This window comes from Lepus europaeus, chromosome 13 (genome assembly GCF_033115175.1).
Source record: "Lepus europaeus isolate LE1 chromosome 13, mLepTim1.pri, whole genome shotgun sequence".
NCBI classification, from domain to species: domain Eukaryota; kingdom Metazoa; phylum Chordata; class Mammalia; order Lagomorpha; family Leporidae; genus Lepus; species Lepus europaeus.
Genome location: NC_084839.1, coordinates 33,029,851 through 33,047,981, shown reverse-complemented (window position 1 = coordinate 33,047,981; position 18,131 = coordinate 33,029,851). Strand labels below are relative to the sequence as shown.

At 44.4% G+C, this 18,131-nt stretch overlaps 1 protein-coding gene across 2 annotated transcripts in view; it reads left to right on the top strand.

The window, feature by feature from the left end:
- The window catches only part of FEZ2 (fasciculation and elongation protein zeta 2), a 39,728-nt gene that overhangs the window by 996 nt on the left and 20,601 nt on the right, over nt 1–18,131 (top strand). For both annotated transcript variants that reach the window (XM_062209260.1, XM_062209261.1), the window contains exons 2-5: nt 2,703–2,811; nt 8,980–9,096; nt 11,859–12,000; nt 12,966–13,234. In XM_062209260.1, coding sequence (XP_062065244.1) covers nt 2,703–2,811; nt 8,980–9,096; nt 11,859–12,000; nt 12,966–13,234 — 637 coding nt within the window. The remainder of the gene's footprint in view (nt 1–2,702; nt 2,812–8,979; nt 9,097–11,858; nt 12,001–12,965; nt 13,235–18,131) is intronic.

Below are 18,131 nucleotides of genomic sequence, written 5' to 3'. Positions count from 1 at the left end.
AAGTTAAGGAAGGTACCCTGGGCGGGGAAAGTGGCTTCCAGCATGATGGTCCCCTTTGCTCTGTCAGTCAGCAGACTCATCAGGAATAAAGCAAGCTGCATAAAACGGGGGCTGGGAACAGCTTGGGGTGGGCTCAGCTGTATGTGGAGACCCTCCCTTTCCTGGTTCCTCTGTACAGTGTTCTGCACAGGTACCGAAGTGGACAAGTTTATGACACAGGTAGTCAGTAGCAAAGGATGGCGTTTTTGAAAGTCTACAGCCACAGAGAAGACAGTTTGTATACATTTAGTACTCCCAGTCACTAAGACGGGGGATGCATTCTGGATGTTACAATTCTCTTATTACGTGTGTGGGTTTATCAAGAGTAACTCAAACCAGTTGGGTGGTTTGCGCATAGATAGTTAAGAGCCCTCGTGTTTTGCTTCACCGGGACTGTCTGGAAGGTAGTTTATTTTAGCCTTTGCTTGAATCTTAGGTTGACGTAAAGTTAAAATACTTTTGGTTTTTAGGAGATGATAGGTTGCTGGTGGTAATGCAAGTCCCTGGGTTTGGGGAAATGCGTAAGAAATCTGTCTCACCTTTGAGGAGCCAGGACTGGGCAGCCCTGTCATTGTGGCCTGCCTGTCACGCACACTTGCTCATCATTGCTTGAAGGAATCCCTGCCAGCTCCTTCCACTAGAGTTGAGGATTCTTCTCCCCAGATCCTGCCTTGCCTTAGGGCCACTCGTTTACTGTCTCTGAGCCCCACTTTAATGTGGATTACGCTTAGTCTGCTGGGGCTGGATTTTAGCAGGTGCTGCAGCACTCGCAGTCGGCAGGACTTTGATTTCCCTGGGAAAGCAGTGTGCTGCCAGTCATTTATGACTGGTTGTAATACTTTATGGTAGAGTCAGGTCTTAGGTCTTGGCTGGAGAATTCTAGAAATCTCCCACTAAAGTTGGTCCTCTGTCCTTCCAGTGGACTGTGCCTTTCCAACTGCAGTTCTGACCTTGGTCAAGAGAGAGGTCAGCTGGTTGGCCTTTGTTTTCTTGGAAGATCAAACCCATGGTTCCTTTTTCTGGATGAAGTATGATATTTCTCTTGTGTGTTTTTAAATTACTATTTATTGTAGCCTCATTGTGGAAGTGTAAACAGGCAGGCAAAATAAAGCCCCAGACTGCCCTCACCTCTTAGAATGTCCCACTCCAGGCCCTGACCAGAGTTCGGCATATGCTCAGTTACTTAGTACTTGAAACGTGGAAGCAGGAAGGGATGGGCCAGAAGCCCAGCAAGTTAAGCAGTCCACAGGCATTGCCTCTAATTCCTGCTAATTGGCCTTAGAGGAGATAATGTTCCACAGGAGAGGAGAATAGGAATGAACCATGCGTGTAGGCCGTTTGCAGTTTTGTAGAGCTTTTGGGGTTCATGTTGCAGGAGGCGAATGTGCGGGCTGAAGCCATTTGAGGTGTTACCCTCTTGACCGCCCAGGTCCTCTGTTCTCTTCAACACCAGCTCCCCAGTCATTAACTCAAGTCTGTTGCTTCTCTTCTAAAACTCGCTCTGGTAGCTTTGTTTTTGTATTCTAGTGGCTTCCTCATTGGGAAAAAGAGCTACCTGATCATTTAATGGCTTATTCCTGATTAGACACCTGTTGTAAATTTTAGAAGCTTTTCTTTCTTTTCTGACTTCTTTGCATGTACCTCTAGCCAATAAGTTATTTACCCCAATGAAATTTCACTTCGTTTTGATCTCTGAATTGGTTTTTCATAAAATGTCATATTTTATTATACTGATTATTACCTTGGTATCAAAACCTGAATTTTGGTTATGCAATTGGACTTTGCTCTCCTTATCTGCAGTGGTCTGGGACTTTATTCAGTGCATTTGAATGAATGCCTAAAGTGACGGAGCTGGAAAGGATGCCTGCTGCTTGTCTAAGCCTCTCCTTTATAGAAGGGCACCTGCCTAGACAGGCTAAGGGACTTGGCCAAAGACTCATCAGTTGAGGGAGAATGGAGATGTGTTTGTTTCCTGAATCTTAGTCAAGTGTCCTGTTGCATTTTGCCATGTTTCCTCCCCTAAATTCTGCTTGATACCCAGGTGGCAAACTGCACTGGTTATAACTTTGTATGTTTCATTGTGAACTTCTTCTCTTGCCTTTCATTTCATCCATTGTAATCTTGAGCCAATTTATGTTACAAATTGGTTATTCATATTCAGTCTTGGTCTCACACTGAGGCTGAGTTCTTTGTCCAGAAAAGATAACAAAGTTGAGAAATGATTTACTTTATGACATGTTCTATGTGTTTAGGAGTTTCAGAGGAAAACTCAATGCAATGCACAGTGTGTTACTACCTGTGTGGCTCTGGAAATACTCCTTAACCTGCCTGTGCTTCAGTCTCCTCATCTGTAAAATGGGAGAATAATGCTTCCCACTGCTAATATTGGCTTTGCAGGTTAAATGAGTATCTGTGGCTTGCTTAGAACAGTGCCACATAGGTAGTGCCGTGAAGTGTTAGCTAGTGGAATTTTCTACATCTGCTCACTTTCCCTCGGAACTTCTTTTTGGCCCAATCATATACTTTTTCACTTATTTGAGAGACAGCCTTCTGTTTTTTTGTTTTTATAGCTTGGTAGCTTTTCACTGTGGCACTGAACATTTGCTTAATAAAAGGCATATGGAATGTTAATTCTCATTGACTGTGGTTTCCTTCTTTTTAAGGATTTGGAATGCTCTGACAGATAATTATGGAAATGTAATGCCAGTAGACTGGAAATCGTCCCATACTAGAACCTTGCATTTGCTTACTCTGAACCTCTCTGAGAAAGGGGTAAGTAAAGAATGGACATAGCAGACTCATAGAATGACAATCGCTTTAAGTAACATTCTGACCTCAGAATCAGTCCTTAAGGCTTCTTGGTCTGGCTGAAAAGCCATGATAGCACTTCAGACATGGAAAGCAAGACACTGTGGCAAAAAATGTTCTACATAAAGGATCTCTGTGGGTGAGACCCCAGTGGAAAGAAGTGACCATCAAAGAAGGATGTACTTTTCTCTAAAGGGAGGGGAAAGCTTCCTCTTTGCTTATGGCCTTGTCCAAATACTGATGGAGTTTGTGGACTTAAAAGGCTTCCATAGCCTAGGCAGCTCATGTCAAGAGCCTCAGGTGGTCACTGACGTCATATGTAAGAGTGTTAGTTGTTAAATTTACAACAGGAGTCACTGTGCACTAACTCCCCATGTAGGACCTCTGTCCTCAATGAGTTGTATTATGAGAGTTAACTATAAAACTAGTTTTCAAACTGTGTGTGTGTGTTTCTGCAAATTGTTGTAATCTTTGCTTAGTATACAGTTGGTGTTTTGTGTACAAAGTTAATTGAAAATGAATCTTGATGGAGAATGGGACTAGCAAGGGGAGAGGGAGGAGGAAGAGGTAGAAGAGTGCAAGTATGGGTAGGAGGGCAAGTATAGTGGGAAGAATAACTATATTCCTAAAGTTGCACTTATGAAATTTGTATTCCTTAAAACATAAATAAAAAAGAATGAAATCAGGAGTTTGGGAATAACTCATGCTAATACTGGAAGTAATATGGAAGCATTTCTGTTTAACCTGAATCCACTGAGTTGCCTCTTGCTGCCGAGCTTATAACAGTTGAAGTGGCTCTCTCAGCTCAGTGCTGTCACCTTGCTGTCATGTTCCTCCAGTACTTCCACACACATACTGGCTTTTGTATATTTAGCTACATTTTCATCATCTGTGTATGAACCTCCACAATCACCATGTTTTCTCCACTCACATAATACCATTTTGATGTGCTGAGAATATGCAAGAAAAATCCTAGGCTCCGAGTTAATACTTTGAGGATATTGGAATATCAGTATGGAGTTAACTTTTTGATGTGTTCAGTGACTTGATGGACATGACATGTTGGAAGACTATTTTCCTGTGAATAGTGGGGAACCTGTTAAAAACAGTTCAGTTTTCGGCTTTTTAGTGTGTTCATGGCTAACTTAGCCTGCGTGACTCTCCTGTGTACACCCTGGTATCGTCACGTGAACATACCTGGAGTAGGTGTGAGCACAACAACAGGGCAGCCACTGGGCCAGAACAGTGAAGAGAATTCGCGGAAGTGGGAAATCGCAGTGCTCAGTTCGGTTAAAGCTAATGAGAAACATGCCCAAATTACATAAGTTTCAAGGCCAGACTATTTAAATTCCTTATCAAATAACAGCGTAAACTCATGCCAGATCTTCCGGCGTGCTCTATATTTCATTGAGGGTAATTATGTGATTACTGGGCTATGATGCATTAGGGCAGTCAGTGTTTTAAATACAGTGTCGTTAATGTTTTGTGAACATGATTTTCTTAAATATGTGATTTAGAAAAGCCTGCTACTAATATTTTCTGGTAAAGTATAGAACGTGAACTATGTTTCCCATTATTCTAGCAGATACAGAATTCTTACTGTTCATTCCATTCATTAATCCCGTTAAGCGTTGCAGAGTTACCTGTCACACACTGAGTGAGAAGGAACACAGCTTATGCCTGGTCTTCTGTTTATTTAGGTTCTAGCCATCATTTTGAGCTTGGTTTAAATTTCCCTTCCTCTTTGAAGCTTCCTATTCCTGTTTTAGCCTTTGCTGATCTCGTGGAATTTACAATTTTAGAGTTGGAAGGGACTTTAAAGTCCGCTTAATCCAGCCTTCCACTTGGGGGGAATTCCCTGCCTTCAGCGTCTCTGACAGATGGTCGTTTAGCCATAGCCGAAATGCCTGCACGGGAGGAAGATGCACGCACTCATCTCTGTGGGAGCTGAAGAGCGTTGTGGGAATGTGAACTTTCAAAGGACTTGGTACCTGTCCCACAGAATTCAGCTGGGTGGTCTCTTGGATGCCAGGTCCCACTGTGCTTTGTCTATGCCTCTGTAAAAATCACTGCTACCTTATCTTATTGTTTCATACGTTTCTGGGTCTGATGTCAGAGTGAGACTCTCCAGCAGGTATTTTTGCATGTGCCTTATTATTATATGTCTTTTTTTATTACTCTGTTACTTTGAAAACGTTTGGATATTTATGCTATAAAGGAAAGTTAAATGTTTAAGGTGACAATAAGTTTGCCCTGATTGTACATCATACAATGTATACATATATTGAAATACCACATGGTATTCCAATTTTAAAGTCTGTTAAATTTTTAATTAAAAAATTTTTAAAAGTTTTTTAGGAGCCAGTGCTGTGGCACAGTGGGTTAAGCCACTGCCTGCAGCACTGGCATTGCATACAGGCATTGCATATGGACTCAGTTCGAGTCCTAGCTGCTCCACTTCTAATCCTGCTCCCTGCTAATGTACCTGGGAAAGCAGTGGAGGATAGCTCAAATCCTTGGACCCCTGCAACCACATGGGAGACCTGGATGAAGCTCCTGGCTTCAGCCTGGCCATTATGGCCATTTAGGGGGTGAATTAGCAGATGGAGAATCTCTTTCTCTTTCTCTGTGTCTCTGTTATTCTTTCTTCTTTCTTTTTTTTTTTTTAAGATTTATTTATTTATTTGAAAGAGTTACACAGAGAAGGAGAGACAGAGAGAGAGAGGTTTTCCATCCTCTTTGTTCACTCCCTAATTGGCCACAACAGCCAGAGCTGCACCAATCCGAAGCCAGGAGCTAGGCGCTTCTTCCTGGTCTCCCATGTGGGTGCAGGGGCCCAAGGACTTGGGCCATCTTCTGCTGCTTTCCCAAGCCATAGCAGAGAGCTGGATCAGAAGTGGAGCAGCCAGGTCTCGAACCGGTGCCCATATGGGATGCCAGCACTACAGGCAGTGGATTTACCCGCTACACCACAGCACCAGCCCCCATTATGACTTTCAAATGCATGTGGAAAAAGTTTTTTGTTTTTTAGATTTATTTATTTACTTGAGAGACAGAGTGACAGAGATAGACCACACAGAGATCTTTCATCTTTTTTTTTTTTCTTCTTTATTTGACAGGCAGAGTTAGACAATGAGAGAGAGAGACAGAGAGAAAGGTCTTCCTTCTGCTGGCTCATGCCCCAAATGGCCGCTATGGCTGGCGCTGCACCTATCTGAAGCCAGGAGCCAGGTGCTTCCTCCTGGTCTCCCATGCGGCCCAAGCACTTAGGCCATCCTCCACTGCCTTCCTGGGCCACAGCAGAGAGCTGGACTGGAAGAGGAGCAACCAGAACTAGAACCCGGCGCCCCCATGGGATGCTGACGCCACAGGTGGAGGATTAACCAAGCGAGCCATGGCGCCAGCCCCATCTTTCATCTTTAATTTCACTTCCCAGATGGTAACAACAGCCAGGGCTGGGCCAGGCCTAAGTCAGAGCCTAGAACTCCATCTGGGTCTCACATGTGAGTGACAGGGGCCCATGCACTTGAATCTTCATCCATTGCCTTCCCAGGTGCATTCGCAGGAAGCTGGATTGGAATTGGAGCATCTGGGATTCGAATTGGCTTTCTGATATGGGTTGCTGGTGGTGCAAGCAGCTGCTTAACCCACTGTGGCACAGTGCTAGCCTCAAGTTTTTTACTCTTAAAAAAATATTTTCTACATTATTTAAAATAGTGCTGAATCCTCTGTGGCTAGTCCTTTAGTACTTTTTTTTTTTTTTTAAAGATTTATTTATTTATTTGAAAGAGTTACACAGAGAGAGGAGAGGCAGAGGCAGAGAGAGGTTCACCATCTGATGGTTCACTCCCCAGTTGGCTGCAATGGCCGGAGCTGTGCTTGATCTGAAGCCAGGAGCCAGGAGCTTCTTCTGGGTCTCCCATGCAGGTGCAGGGGCCTAATGTCTTGGACCATCCTTTACTGCCCTCCCGGGCCATAGAATTGGAAGTGGAGCAGCCAGGACTTGAACTGGTGCCCACATGGGATGCTGGCACTGCAGGTGGCGGCCTTACCAGCTACGCCACATTGCTGGCCCCAATGAGTACTTGTTTGTGTGACATATTGTATAAATATTGTAAAAGTGTCTTTTATAGTTTCAAAGAGAAACACATTAGCAGCATGAAATATATCTTATGCTATTCTTCTGTTGCATCTTGAGGAATTGTCCCTTTTTGTTGCCTTTTGCATGTTTCCAGTGCCAGAGTAATGGTGTTGTCAAGGTAGTGACACGGAGTGATTTTGAGTTTAATACTAGTACTGATTATAAAAGGCTTAGCTGGAGAAACTCGGCAGATTAAAGAGTACGGTGATCATCCATCTGCTGTTTGTGGCTCTATCTTTCCTCATGATGTGATTGTTCCAGTATGAACAGCACTGCATTAGAACTGTATCCCTCGGGAAGACCTTTAGCACACACTAAGTTCTGGAACAACAAATGAGCAGCAAGGACTGTAAAACCCAGCCATTTCCTAATTCATAGTCTATAATTAAAAGGATTTTCAAATCTGGGAAAGTTATTTTATATACCCTGGCCAACTGGGTGCTCTATTTCCATGACTGAGCTACACAAAATTTACCTTTTAGAGACATTCTTTAGATTATGCCAGTTATAAAACCGAAGCTATGGTAAACAAGGTGAAAAGCAATTTGCTTTTGAGTTAAGATGAGAGAAACATTCAGGAACACTGCAGTTTGCTAGATTACAGTTTTAATTTTTTTTTTTCATTGAAATGAAGATGGCACACTTCTAAATTTAATTTTCTTCCAAATGAGACACTGTATGTCCCAAATTCTTACCTGGGCACAGTTTTCCATTTGAGGTGTCTTCAGATTTACACAGGGCAAGAGTTCCATCAGCTCTGAATCTAATCCTGGCATGTGGAGTGATGGAAACAGTTGGCAAGAAGAAGGCACATGTCTGCTGAATGGGAGGGTGAATAATGACCCCTATGACAACCAAGGTTAGTTTTCAAAGCCTGAAAGGGATTCCAGCCCTTAGCATATGCCATCTCTGTTGGAATGGGCTTGGCACCCTCTCTGGAAAGAGGATCTGGGATCATTTTCTTCTGTTAGGAAATGTATTCTAATGGTTTTGTGATATTGCTCATGTGCGTTTTTTAAAAAGATTTATTTATTTATTTGAGAGGCACAGTTACGGCCAGAGAGAGGGAGAGACAGAGGGAGATGCTCATGTGTTTTGGCAATGACCATAAACCTATTCTAAATCTAGTGCAGTTCCTGATACACTTATACAATGGAATGCTTCTCGTTCAGGTTGGCTTAGGAACATCTCCTTTGCCATCTTTTCCCTCCTTCCAAGTGCTTTTCTTCAAGGACATGGACTATTTTTTTTAAATGTATCCTTGTGCTATTTTTAAAAACATTATTAATTGTTTATTGGAAAGGCAGAGTGACAGAGATGGGGAGAGACAGATCTTCTATCTTCTGTTTCGCTTCCCAAATGACCACAACAGCTGGGATTGGGCCGGGCTGAAGCCATACAGAGCTACCATATGGGTGGCAAGGACCAAGTCCTTGAGCGATCACCTGCATATCCCAGAATATGCATTAGCAGGAAGCTGGAATCTGGATGGGAGCTGGGACTTGAAAACAGGCAACTTTGCTGTGGTGTGTGGGTGTCCCAACCAGTGGTTTAACCATTAGGCCAAATGCTTGTCCTTGTACACTTTTAACATAACCAGTCTGTTAGATTGTTAACTAAATAATATGTAGTGTTAAACTTACCCCTTTTCTCCTACTCACTGTAATTCCCTATAACTTTCTAACAAATACTCTGTTTTCTCTGTATATCCATCAGCCTCTATAGCACTCTTTTTGCTGAAATAGCAAATGGTGTATGTGTTTCGGGCAATAGGAGCTGTATTCAGCCTTCGCAATGTAGTTATTCTGTGTTTACCTTAGTTCTGTTTGGGCTCAGCCAGTAAAGCGCTGCACTTTGTCTGGTGCAGAGTGGCGACTGCAAGTCCTTTCTTAGAGGGCGAGCTCTGGGAGAAGCTCCGGAGACTTACCTAGAGAGGATGGCTTTATTGGGATCAGAAGGTCCTGTGTTCACAGCGGTGTTTTTGTTTTCAGGTCAGTGACAGTCTGTTCTTGGATTCGTCGGATGATGAGGAGCTGAGAGAGCAGCTGGACATGCACTCCATCATCGTCTCCTGCGTTAACGAGGAGCCCCTCTTCACTGCCGATCAGGTAGAGGTGCTACTCACGGGGGCAGGGCCAGCAGAATCCAGAGCCAGAGTTCCTGCTGTGCCAGGGCTTGATGGTGCCTGTTGGAATTTCCTTATTTTTCCTGTATTTTCTGGTTGTATAAACCTAACAGGTAACCCTCCCATTGAGCAAAAAAGAGCCTGTGTAGCATGCAGCATGTGGGCTTGTGCTAGTCGGGAAGATTTCCATGTGGGCATTGTTGAAACATACAGCGCGTTACTAAGGGAGGATTATTGCTGAGACCACATCAGAAAAATATAGTGCATTTCCTTCTTCGAATTTATCCACACATGGGCAGACTAATATATCTGTGTAGAGTTATTTAGTTTAGTTTCTGGAATACTCTGTGTGAAAATCATTAGCACGTTTTAGAAGTACATGTTAAGTATTCCAGAGAGAAGCAAGCCTTATTCCTGTGGAATGCCCTACTCATGTCAACCCCCGTGTTCGTTTGAAACCAGTCAAATCAGCTTTCGAATTTTCTGAATACTCCTCCCACCTGTGTTGTATTGGCCAAGTGTGGTGCAAGAACGTCTTCCTGAAATGAAATGTTCCGTGGCCACTTGGGCTGTGAATTCCACCACACTCTATTTTTAGTCTGGAAAGACGAGGTCAGTAAGGAGATGTAATATAGCCAGGCTGGGAGGAGTGCATTCAGAATGTGTCTTTTTGATGATCCTTAGCCATATTTGTAGATGGATGGTTCCAGTCCTGGAAAGAGTGTTGTGCTTAAAGGCAAGGGAATAATAGGTTGGAGGCGGAGTGTGATATTCAGGGAAAGACGTGACTTTGAGAATTCATTGTCCCCTAGCAATCTGACTGAATATCACAGGCCATCCCTACTTTTCTAAAAGATTTATTCATTTGTTTATTTTTAAAGATTTTATTTATTTATTTGATAGGTAGAGTTACAGACAGTGAGAGGGAGAGACAGAGAGAAAGGTCTTCTGTTGGTTCACCCCCCAAATGGCCACTACGGCCGGCACTGCGCCGATCCAAAGCCTGGAGCCAGGTGCTTCCTCCTGGTCTCCCATGTGAGTGCAGGGCCCAAGCACTTGGGCCATCCTCCACTGCCCTCCTGGGCCACAGCAGAGAGCTGGACTGGAAGAGGGGCAACCAGAACTAGAACCCGACACCCATATGGGATGTTGGCGCTGCAGGCGGAGGATTAACCAAGTGAGCCATGGCGCTGGCCCCAAGATTTATTTATTTGAAAGGCAGAATTAGAGAGAGGGAGACAGAAATCTTCATCTGCTGGTTCACTCTCCAGTTGGCTGCAATGGCCTGAGCTGGGATCCAAAGCCAGGATCCAGGAGCTTCTTCCCGTCTCCCACGTGGGAGCAGGGGCTTGGGACATCCTTTGCTGCTTTCCCAGGTGCATTATCAGGGTACTGGATCAGAAGTGGAGCAACTGGGACTCAAATCCGTGCCCATCTGGGATGCTGGCACTGCAGGCAGTGGCTTTACCTGCTCTGCCACAGCACCTGCCCCTCCATACCTATTTTCAGGACTTGGAGAAACAGATTTGGTAGCTGCCTTGAGTGTGCCATTGTACTGCTTTACAATGCCTATTTTGGAACATTTTCTACTAATTAACATAACCTACCGCCTTCATAAAGTGTGTTAAATTTGCTGTGATATTTTACTCCTTCATTTAGTAGTCTTTGATAGTTATATTTTAACTGTTAAGTTTCCCCCCGTATGTATTGAATAATTTTTCTGGCTGTCCTTTAAAGTTTTACTGAGTTCCATGTCCTTCTCAACCTTTAGAATTTGGAATAGCACCAAATACTATTTTGTAAGATTTGAACCACATTGCAATCATGTGAAAAGCAATGTGTTCCTGAAATTTTCCCACTTTGTGTAGCTTTTTTACTATTGAAGGTACTTTAATTTAAAAACATCTCTTTATCTTTCTTTAAATCAATATACAAAACTCTTTTTCTGCTGTTAAAGGTAAATTTGCTGCCAGAGAGGTAATTTGTTGCTTCTATATAAATTTTTTATACTATTGTATGTTCTAAGTTTTATGTCATATTTTTGATTGAATAGCTTCAGGTTGAGCACTTGCATGTGCTATTTGCTTTCCTCTAACTCTGGTTTTATGATCTGGTTTTGCATATGTATGTTTGGAGTACATCACGTGTTTTTGTAGAAGCATTTCTCAGACATTGCAGGTTCTGAATGGGGCCTACTGAATCATACTCTATTTAATTTTGTGTTTCGACATTGTAATTTTTTGATAAACCTTGTCTTTAAAACCAAGATTACGATTTTTAAAAAGATTTATTTATTTGAAAGAGTTGCAGAGAAGAGGATAGTCAGATTTTCCATTCACTGGTTCACTCCCCAGACGGCTGCAACATCTATGGCTGGGCCAGGTTGAAGCCAGAAACCAGGAGCTTCTTCCAGATCTCCCACATGGGTGCAGGGGCCCAAGGACTTGGGCCATCCTCTGCTGCTTTTCGCAGGCTATTAGCAGGGAGCTGGATAAGAAGCAGAGCAGCCAGAACTTGAACTGGTGGCCATATGGGATGCTGGCATTGCGGGTGGTAGCCTTATCCATTATGCCACAGCACTGGCCCAAGGTTCCGCTTATTCAAAGCACCCGGTCCTGAGTGCTGTCATCGGTTAACGGTGAATTTAATGCATGCCTTCTCTGGTTGCCTCAGGGGAGTGCCTGATTGTACAGAGATGATTTTTTCCTGTACATTTGGTTAACAGTGCCGTGTGTGTGTTTGAAGGTTATTGAAGAAATTGAAGAAATGATGCAGGAATCGCCAGACCCAGAAGATGATGAAACCCCCTCGCAGTCAGATCGGCTGTCAATGCTTTCCCAGGAAATCCAAACTCTTAAGAGGTCGAGTACAAGCAGTTACGAAGAGAGTAAGAGTCCCCCCTTCCATCAGCACCCTTGCTGTGTTTTGTCTGTTCCAAGCACGTGACACAGCCACGTGCAGAAGGCCTGGATTCTCACTGGCTGGGCGGTGATAATTCTGTGCTTGTGTTTGTGTTGTCGCCCGGGGACAGAGCCCCCGTGTTCGTGCGTCAGGGCTGCTGTGACAGAGGACTGCAGACTGAGGCAGAACCTCTGCGCTCGGGAGGCTGGGACGCTGAGATCGCCATGCGGCCGGGGGGACCTCCTCTGAGGCCTCTCTCCTGTGTCTGTCCATGCCTGGCTCCCCTCGCGGGCTCCCATTCCCGGCGCCTGTCCCGTGCGTGTCTCTGTTCTTTGTAAGGACACTAGGCACGCTGCGTTAGGGCTCATCCTCATGCTCTCACTTTAACTTAATCGGCTCCGGAAAGCCTCTGTACCCCAGCACAGTCAATTGTGAGGCGCTGGGGGTCAGGACAAGCGCAGTGGCCTGTCACGTGAGAGCACGTGCCGAAAAAACCGAAAATACAACTTTAGGGACTATTGTTCCCTCCCAGCCTCCAGCAGGATTCCCAGGTTGGGGCGTATGTGATTAAATCTGCATTTAGTTTAATCTTTTCCCATTGAGCCCTTTTCTCAGAAGTGCCCCAGCTCCCTTGCCATTTCTTGTCTGAAGTTACCCTGCCTCGGCTTTTGCGTTCGTCTCTCTCCTTGCACGGCTTCTCCAGTCTTGACCAGAGTGCTGTTCGTGGGCTGATGGGTCTGCCTCAGACATCTTGGAGGACTTTCTTCCATCTCAGCCGGCTGGGAAGTGAGTGCCCAGCCGCCTGTGCTCGGCACTGCCCCCAGGTAGTTCTAGGAGAAGTCGGTTTAATCACAGAGACTGTGGTTTGTGCTGTTCGCTGTAAGATCCCTTGTTGAGCCATCTAGAGTCACTTCTGGCTCAGCAGCGGCTGTCCTCTGCTTCTGGTCACAGGAGTGAAAAGGCTCTCCGTGTCTGAATTAAATGAACTACTGGAAGAAATCGAGACAGCCATCAAGGAGTACTCCGAGGAGCTGGTGCAGCAGTTGGCCCTGCGAGATGAACTGGAGTTTGAAAAGGAAGTAAAAAACAGCTTTATTTCTGTTCTGATCGAAGTGCAAAACAAACAGAAGGAGCACAAAGAAACAGCCAAAAAGAAAAAGAAACTCAAAAATGGCAGCTCCCAGAATGGGAAGAACGAGCGAAGTCACATGCCCGGCACAGTAAGTGACGCTCGGCCGGTGGCGTGGAGCGCTGGAGGGCATGCGAGCTCACGCGGGGATGCCGGGCCAGCGGCAGGTGTGGCAGGCATGAGTGTTGTCCTAACGGGCGCCACAGGGACTCCCTTCCAGGGTCCCACCGTGCTCAGCTTCTTCACAGAGGTGTTTTCATGATGAGGGCTGTACTGATGATCTGGAAAATTCTATCCCGAAATGTTGAGGGGGAAGCAGAATGAAGAGAGGGAACGAAAGAGACTGTCTTAAGCTTTAGCAAGTCACTGGCTAGCACATCAGAATGTTAGTGGCTGTTTGTGTTAGGGCGGGGGGCTTCGGGGTGGCTCTCTTATCCTGCTTCTCGTGAGTTGTGTGGTGAGCGATGACAAGGGGCTTCATTTACAGGCAGGAGCACTGGGCTGGGCCTAGGAGCACAGCCTGATCTGTAGATGGGTTTCTCCTGATTGGTCAGTGAGGCTGGCACATGAGCGTGTTAGTGGCAGTTATGTGACATCAGCCATTTGGCCTCGTATTTGGCACACTAGAATATTACTGGTGAAAAGTGGAGAGTGTTTGCACGTTTAACTCTTTGTATAAGTTTTTTTTTTTTTCTTTTAAAATTTTACTTAAATGGTGTTTTTAATGTCACTTGATGACTTTATCCCAAGCATCAACTGTTACACCAAATGCATTTCCTTACTGATCCCAGGACCCTTGCATTTTCCCTGTGACCAGCTGAAGCCTTGTATGGATTCCCACCTCGATCTTGTTTGTGTGTGAGGAAATGTTGCTTTTAATCTTCTACCCTAACGGGCCAAGGCAGCCATTTTTCTGAAGGAATGTAGCTTTTTAGTTTATGACAGTGATGCACGCCAACACAAATCCTGAACTGGTTATTATGACTTGCGGTACTATAAACTTTGTCTTCGATTAAGTCATGATTTATATTTTTAGAAGGTACTTATCAGAAAGTTAGATCTCGCTAGCCAGAGGCTGATGGAATCCTAGAAGGAGAATCTGGATCCAGGTGCCTGGGCCTGCCACGAGCGGCTCCTGCAGAGGGCATTTTGCTGGGAAGCCCTTTCCTCACAAGGTTATTAGCCTGTGATTACATCTCATGTTTTCTTCTTAGTGTCATTTGTACATATTTTTACGTATTTAGAAAAGGCACAGTTTATAAGTCGACTTTGGAAAAAGTTCTCAGATGTTGGATTTTTGAGAAGTGGCAGGACTGGTGTTTATTTAGTCACTCCTACAACTACTCTGAAAACAAAGGGACAAACCCACACTTTTACTTAAAATATTAGGGACAGTATTGTGCATTTTTTTCATTTCTTTTAAAAAAAATTATATCCTCTAAATTGCCCTATTATACTAGTGGGAATAAATAAAATGCTTAGCTACAAAGTCCTAGCATAGTTGATAATTTTTGCCTATCTGCTTTTAGGGATTATATGTAAATCCTCCATTTATTGGTGTTAACTCTTGGCTGAGAAAAATAAATTTATCCCTGGAGGGACTTAAAGCTGCCTTCTTGTAATTGCCATATAAAAAGGGTTAGAGTGGATCCATTGTGTAATTAGGCATGCCATTTACATTGAGAAATGGATTTGGCAAGGCAGAACAGTTTGTATCTGAATCTTTGTTAGTCTTGAAATAAGATGTGCAGTAAGAGCAAATGTTTTCCACAATATTTGAACCCGTGAAATTGCTTCTTGAGTCCACATCCATTTGTGTCAGAAATTTTACTCAAGACAGTAACGGCATAGCTAAGCTTGTGCTACTAGTTTTTTTTTTTTTTTTTTAAGATTTATTTATTTATTTGAAAGTCAATTACACAGAGGGAGAAGGAGAGGCAGAGAGAGAGGTCTTCTATCTGCTACTTCACTCCCCAATTGACCCCAACGGCTGGAGCTGCACTGATCCGAAGCCAGGAACCAGGAGCTTCTTCTGGGTCTCCCATGCAGGTGCAGGGGCACAAGGACTTGGGCCATCTTCTAGTGCTCTCCCAGGCCATAGCAGAGAGCTGGACTGGAAGTGGAACAGCTGGGACTTGAACCAGCGCCCACATGGGATGCTGGCACTGCAGGTCGTGGCTTTACCCACTATTCCACAGTGCCGGCCCTGAGTTTTAATTTTTTTAAAACATTTATTTATTGACCGGCGCCACGGCTCACTAGGCTAATCCTCTGCCTGCAGTGCCGGCACCCCGGGTTCTAGTCCCGGTTGGGGTACCGGTTCTGTCCCGGTTGCTCCTCTTCCAGTCCAGCTCTCTGCTGTGGCCCGGGAAGGCAGTGGAGGATGGCCCAAGTGTTTGGGTCCTGCCCCCACATGGGAGACCTGGAGGAGGCACCCAGCTCCTGGCTTCGGATTGGCACAGTGCCGGCCGTAGCAGCCATTTAGGGGGTGAACCAACGGAAGGAAGACCTTTCTCTCTGTCCCTCTGTCTCTCTCTCTCTCTCTCTCTCTCTCTCTCTCTCACTCTCACTGTCTAACTCTGCCTGTCAAAACAAACAAAAAACCATTTATTTATTTATTTGACAGGATGACAGATCGTCCATTTGGGGTCACTCCAAAGCCAGGAGGCAGGAACTCCATCCAGTTCTTCATGTGGGTGGCAGGAACCCAAGTATCTGGGCCATCAGCCCCTGCCTCCCAGGTGCACTAGAAGGAAGCTGGATGGGAAGTGTGGAGGAGCCGGGACTCAAGTCAAGCCCTGTCTGACATGGGACGTGGGTGTTCCAAATGGTGCTTCACCCGCTGAGCCACAATGCCTGCCCCCGAATTATACTCTTTGAAATAGTCATACGTTGTATGCTGGGTAAGACAGCATTCATTCATTCAGCAAAGATTTGTGGATGCCTTCCCGTGCCAGGTTCTGTTCAAGATGGAGAGGCAATGACACAGAAAAGGCCTATGCCCTTCTGGAGCTCATGTTCTAGTGGGGGAGCAGGCAGTGAACAAGGAGAAGCCTCAAGAGCCGGTGTGACTTCAGGGGTAATAAATGCCAGGAAGAAAGCCAGAGGCTGTGGAGGGTGGTCCACTGAGATGCTGCCCTGCCGGGGAGCTCTTCTCGGTGGGGCACACCACACCACTGCTCCCCTGATGGGCATGGAAGCTGCCCGTCCGTTTCCAACACCCAGCTTGCAGGGGGAGGTTTGGGAGATGCAGTTCAGGAGAGTAGAAGACTTTTATTTCTTTGTCCTGTTTTGCAGCATCTGGGGGATCAGAGGGTGGGGAGTGCTTGAAGACACTGTCTATCAGTGTGGGGCCTACCTGTGTCTCTTTGAGCCGTTCGGGGTTTGGTGCTGTTATGTATTCTACTCCCTTCCTCTGGAACGGACCTCCTTACCCACCTTCCCTGTCCACTTCAGGGATTTTTTTTTCCCCCCACTCATCCTTCCAAATCACAGTCAAGCATTATATTCCTTTCTTATTCTTCCTGCAATGCAGAATTAACTACTCTCTCCTTCTTTGGGGGTTAGTATTATTCCTCTCAACTCATTCTGTTAGCACTATAATACCATTTTGCAATTTTTTGTTTTCATGCCTGTCTCTGTTACGATTTTCTAAGGATAAGAAATCCTTATCCTTATAATATCCTTATATGAGATCCAACATTAGGCACTTAAATTTCTGCCAAATAAATGAGTGAAAGATGAACTTGCACCTCTCTGTTTCCACCCTTGACCCTTCTGTCAGATGAGAAATTGTGGAGGCTGGAGAGTATATTGAATCAAGAATTTTGGATTAAATGCTGTGTTTGCATCCTTCTACCAATGGATACAGACACCTTTGAGTTTTGGAGGGACTAAATGAAATAATATATGTGAGACTAACAGATACAGGAGTACATGCTAGTTATTCTAAGTGTCCAGCTGCCTACTGGGCATTTCGCTTTGATACCTTTGAAGAGTCTGAAACTTATCCTGTGAAACCAAAGTTACCATTTTCTGAAAATCAAACTATTAAAACAAATCTTTCCTTTTGGTTAGTGAAACTAGTCTACCCAACTCATAGAAACCAGCAGAATTTCTAGGTCAAAGAATACACAGTTTTCAATGGCCACTCGTTCAGTTGTTCTGTAGACACATAACTCGGGGAGAGACCATCCTCCCATATCGTCCAGCAACAATGGATACTATTAGCCTTTTAACATACACTGATTCAATAGGCAGTATGGATTTATCTGTCAACTGTTTGTATTTTATGAGTAGCCCAGTATGACGTAGTTGAGATGTTTCTCATATTTTCTTGTGAGGGTGTGCATACTTCTAATGCAATATGTTTCTGGACTGTAACACTTGGTTTAAATCTCTTCTCTGACAGAGCACAGGCTTCTCAAAGGCTCATTCACATCATTTCCCCAGCACTTCACCTAATTTCGAGTTTTATGCACATCCCTTAATGCATGTTTGTTGAATTGAAACTTCACTGTAGAGGAGATTGGATCCAAGAGGATTTGCACGTGTGATGTTTAAATTATTATTGTTTTATTATGGATTTTTTTCTTGGGTGGCTTGGGCAGGCTTTTGTTTATATGAAACTTAGTCCCAGGTCATTGAATTTCAGTGGTAGCTCCCATGAGCACCAGGACAAGTTGAAGTATTGATTAAGAACTTAGGGTTAAGTGCTGTGTTTGCATCCTTGTCCTGCCAATGGATACAGGCACCTTTGAGTTTTGGAGGGATTAAATGAAATAAGGCACTCAAGACGAGCATATACCTGAATAGCACTGGTTATTCTGTGTGTCCAGATGTCAACCAAACATTTCCCCTTGATATCTTCAAGGAGTCTGTTTTATTTTAGTAGTTTCTGTTCGTCTTGAATTATCTGAAGTTGTAAAGATATTATTACCTACTTAACAGCATGCCTCACTTAGTATGCATGAAAATGGACATCCTTA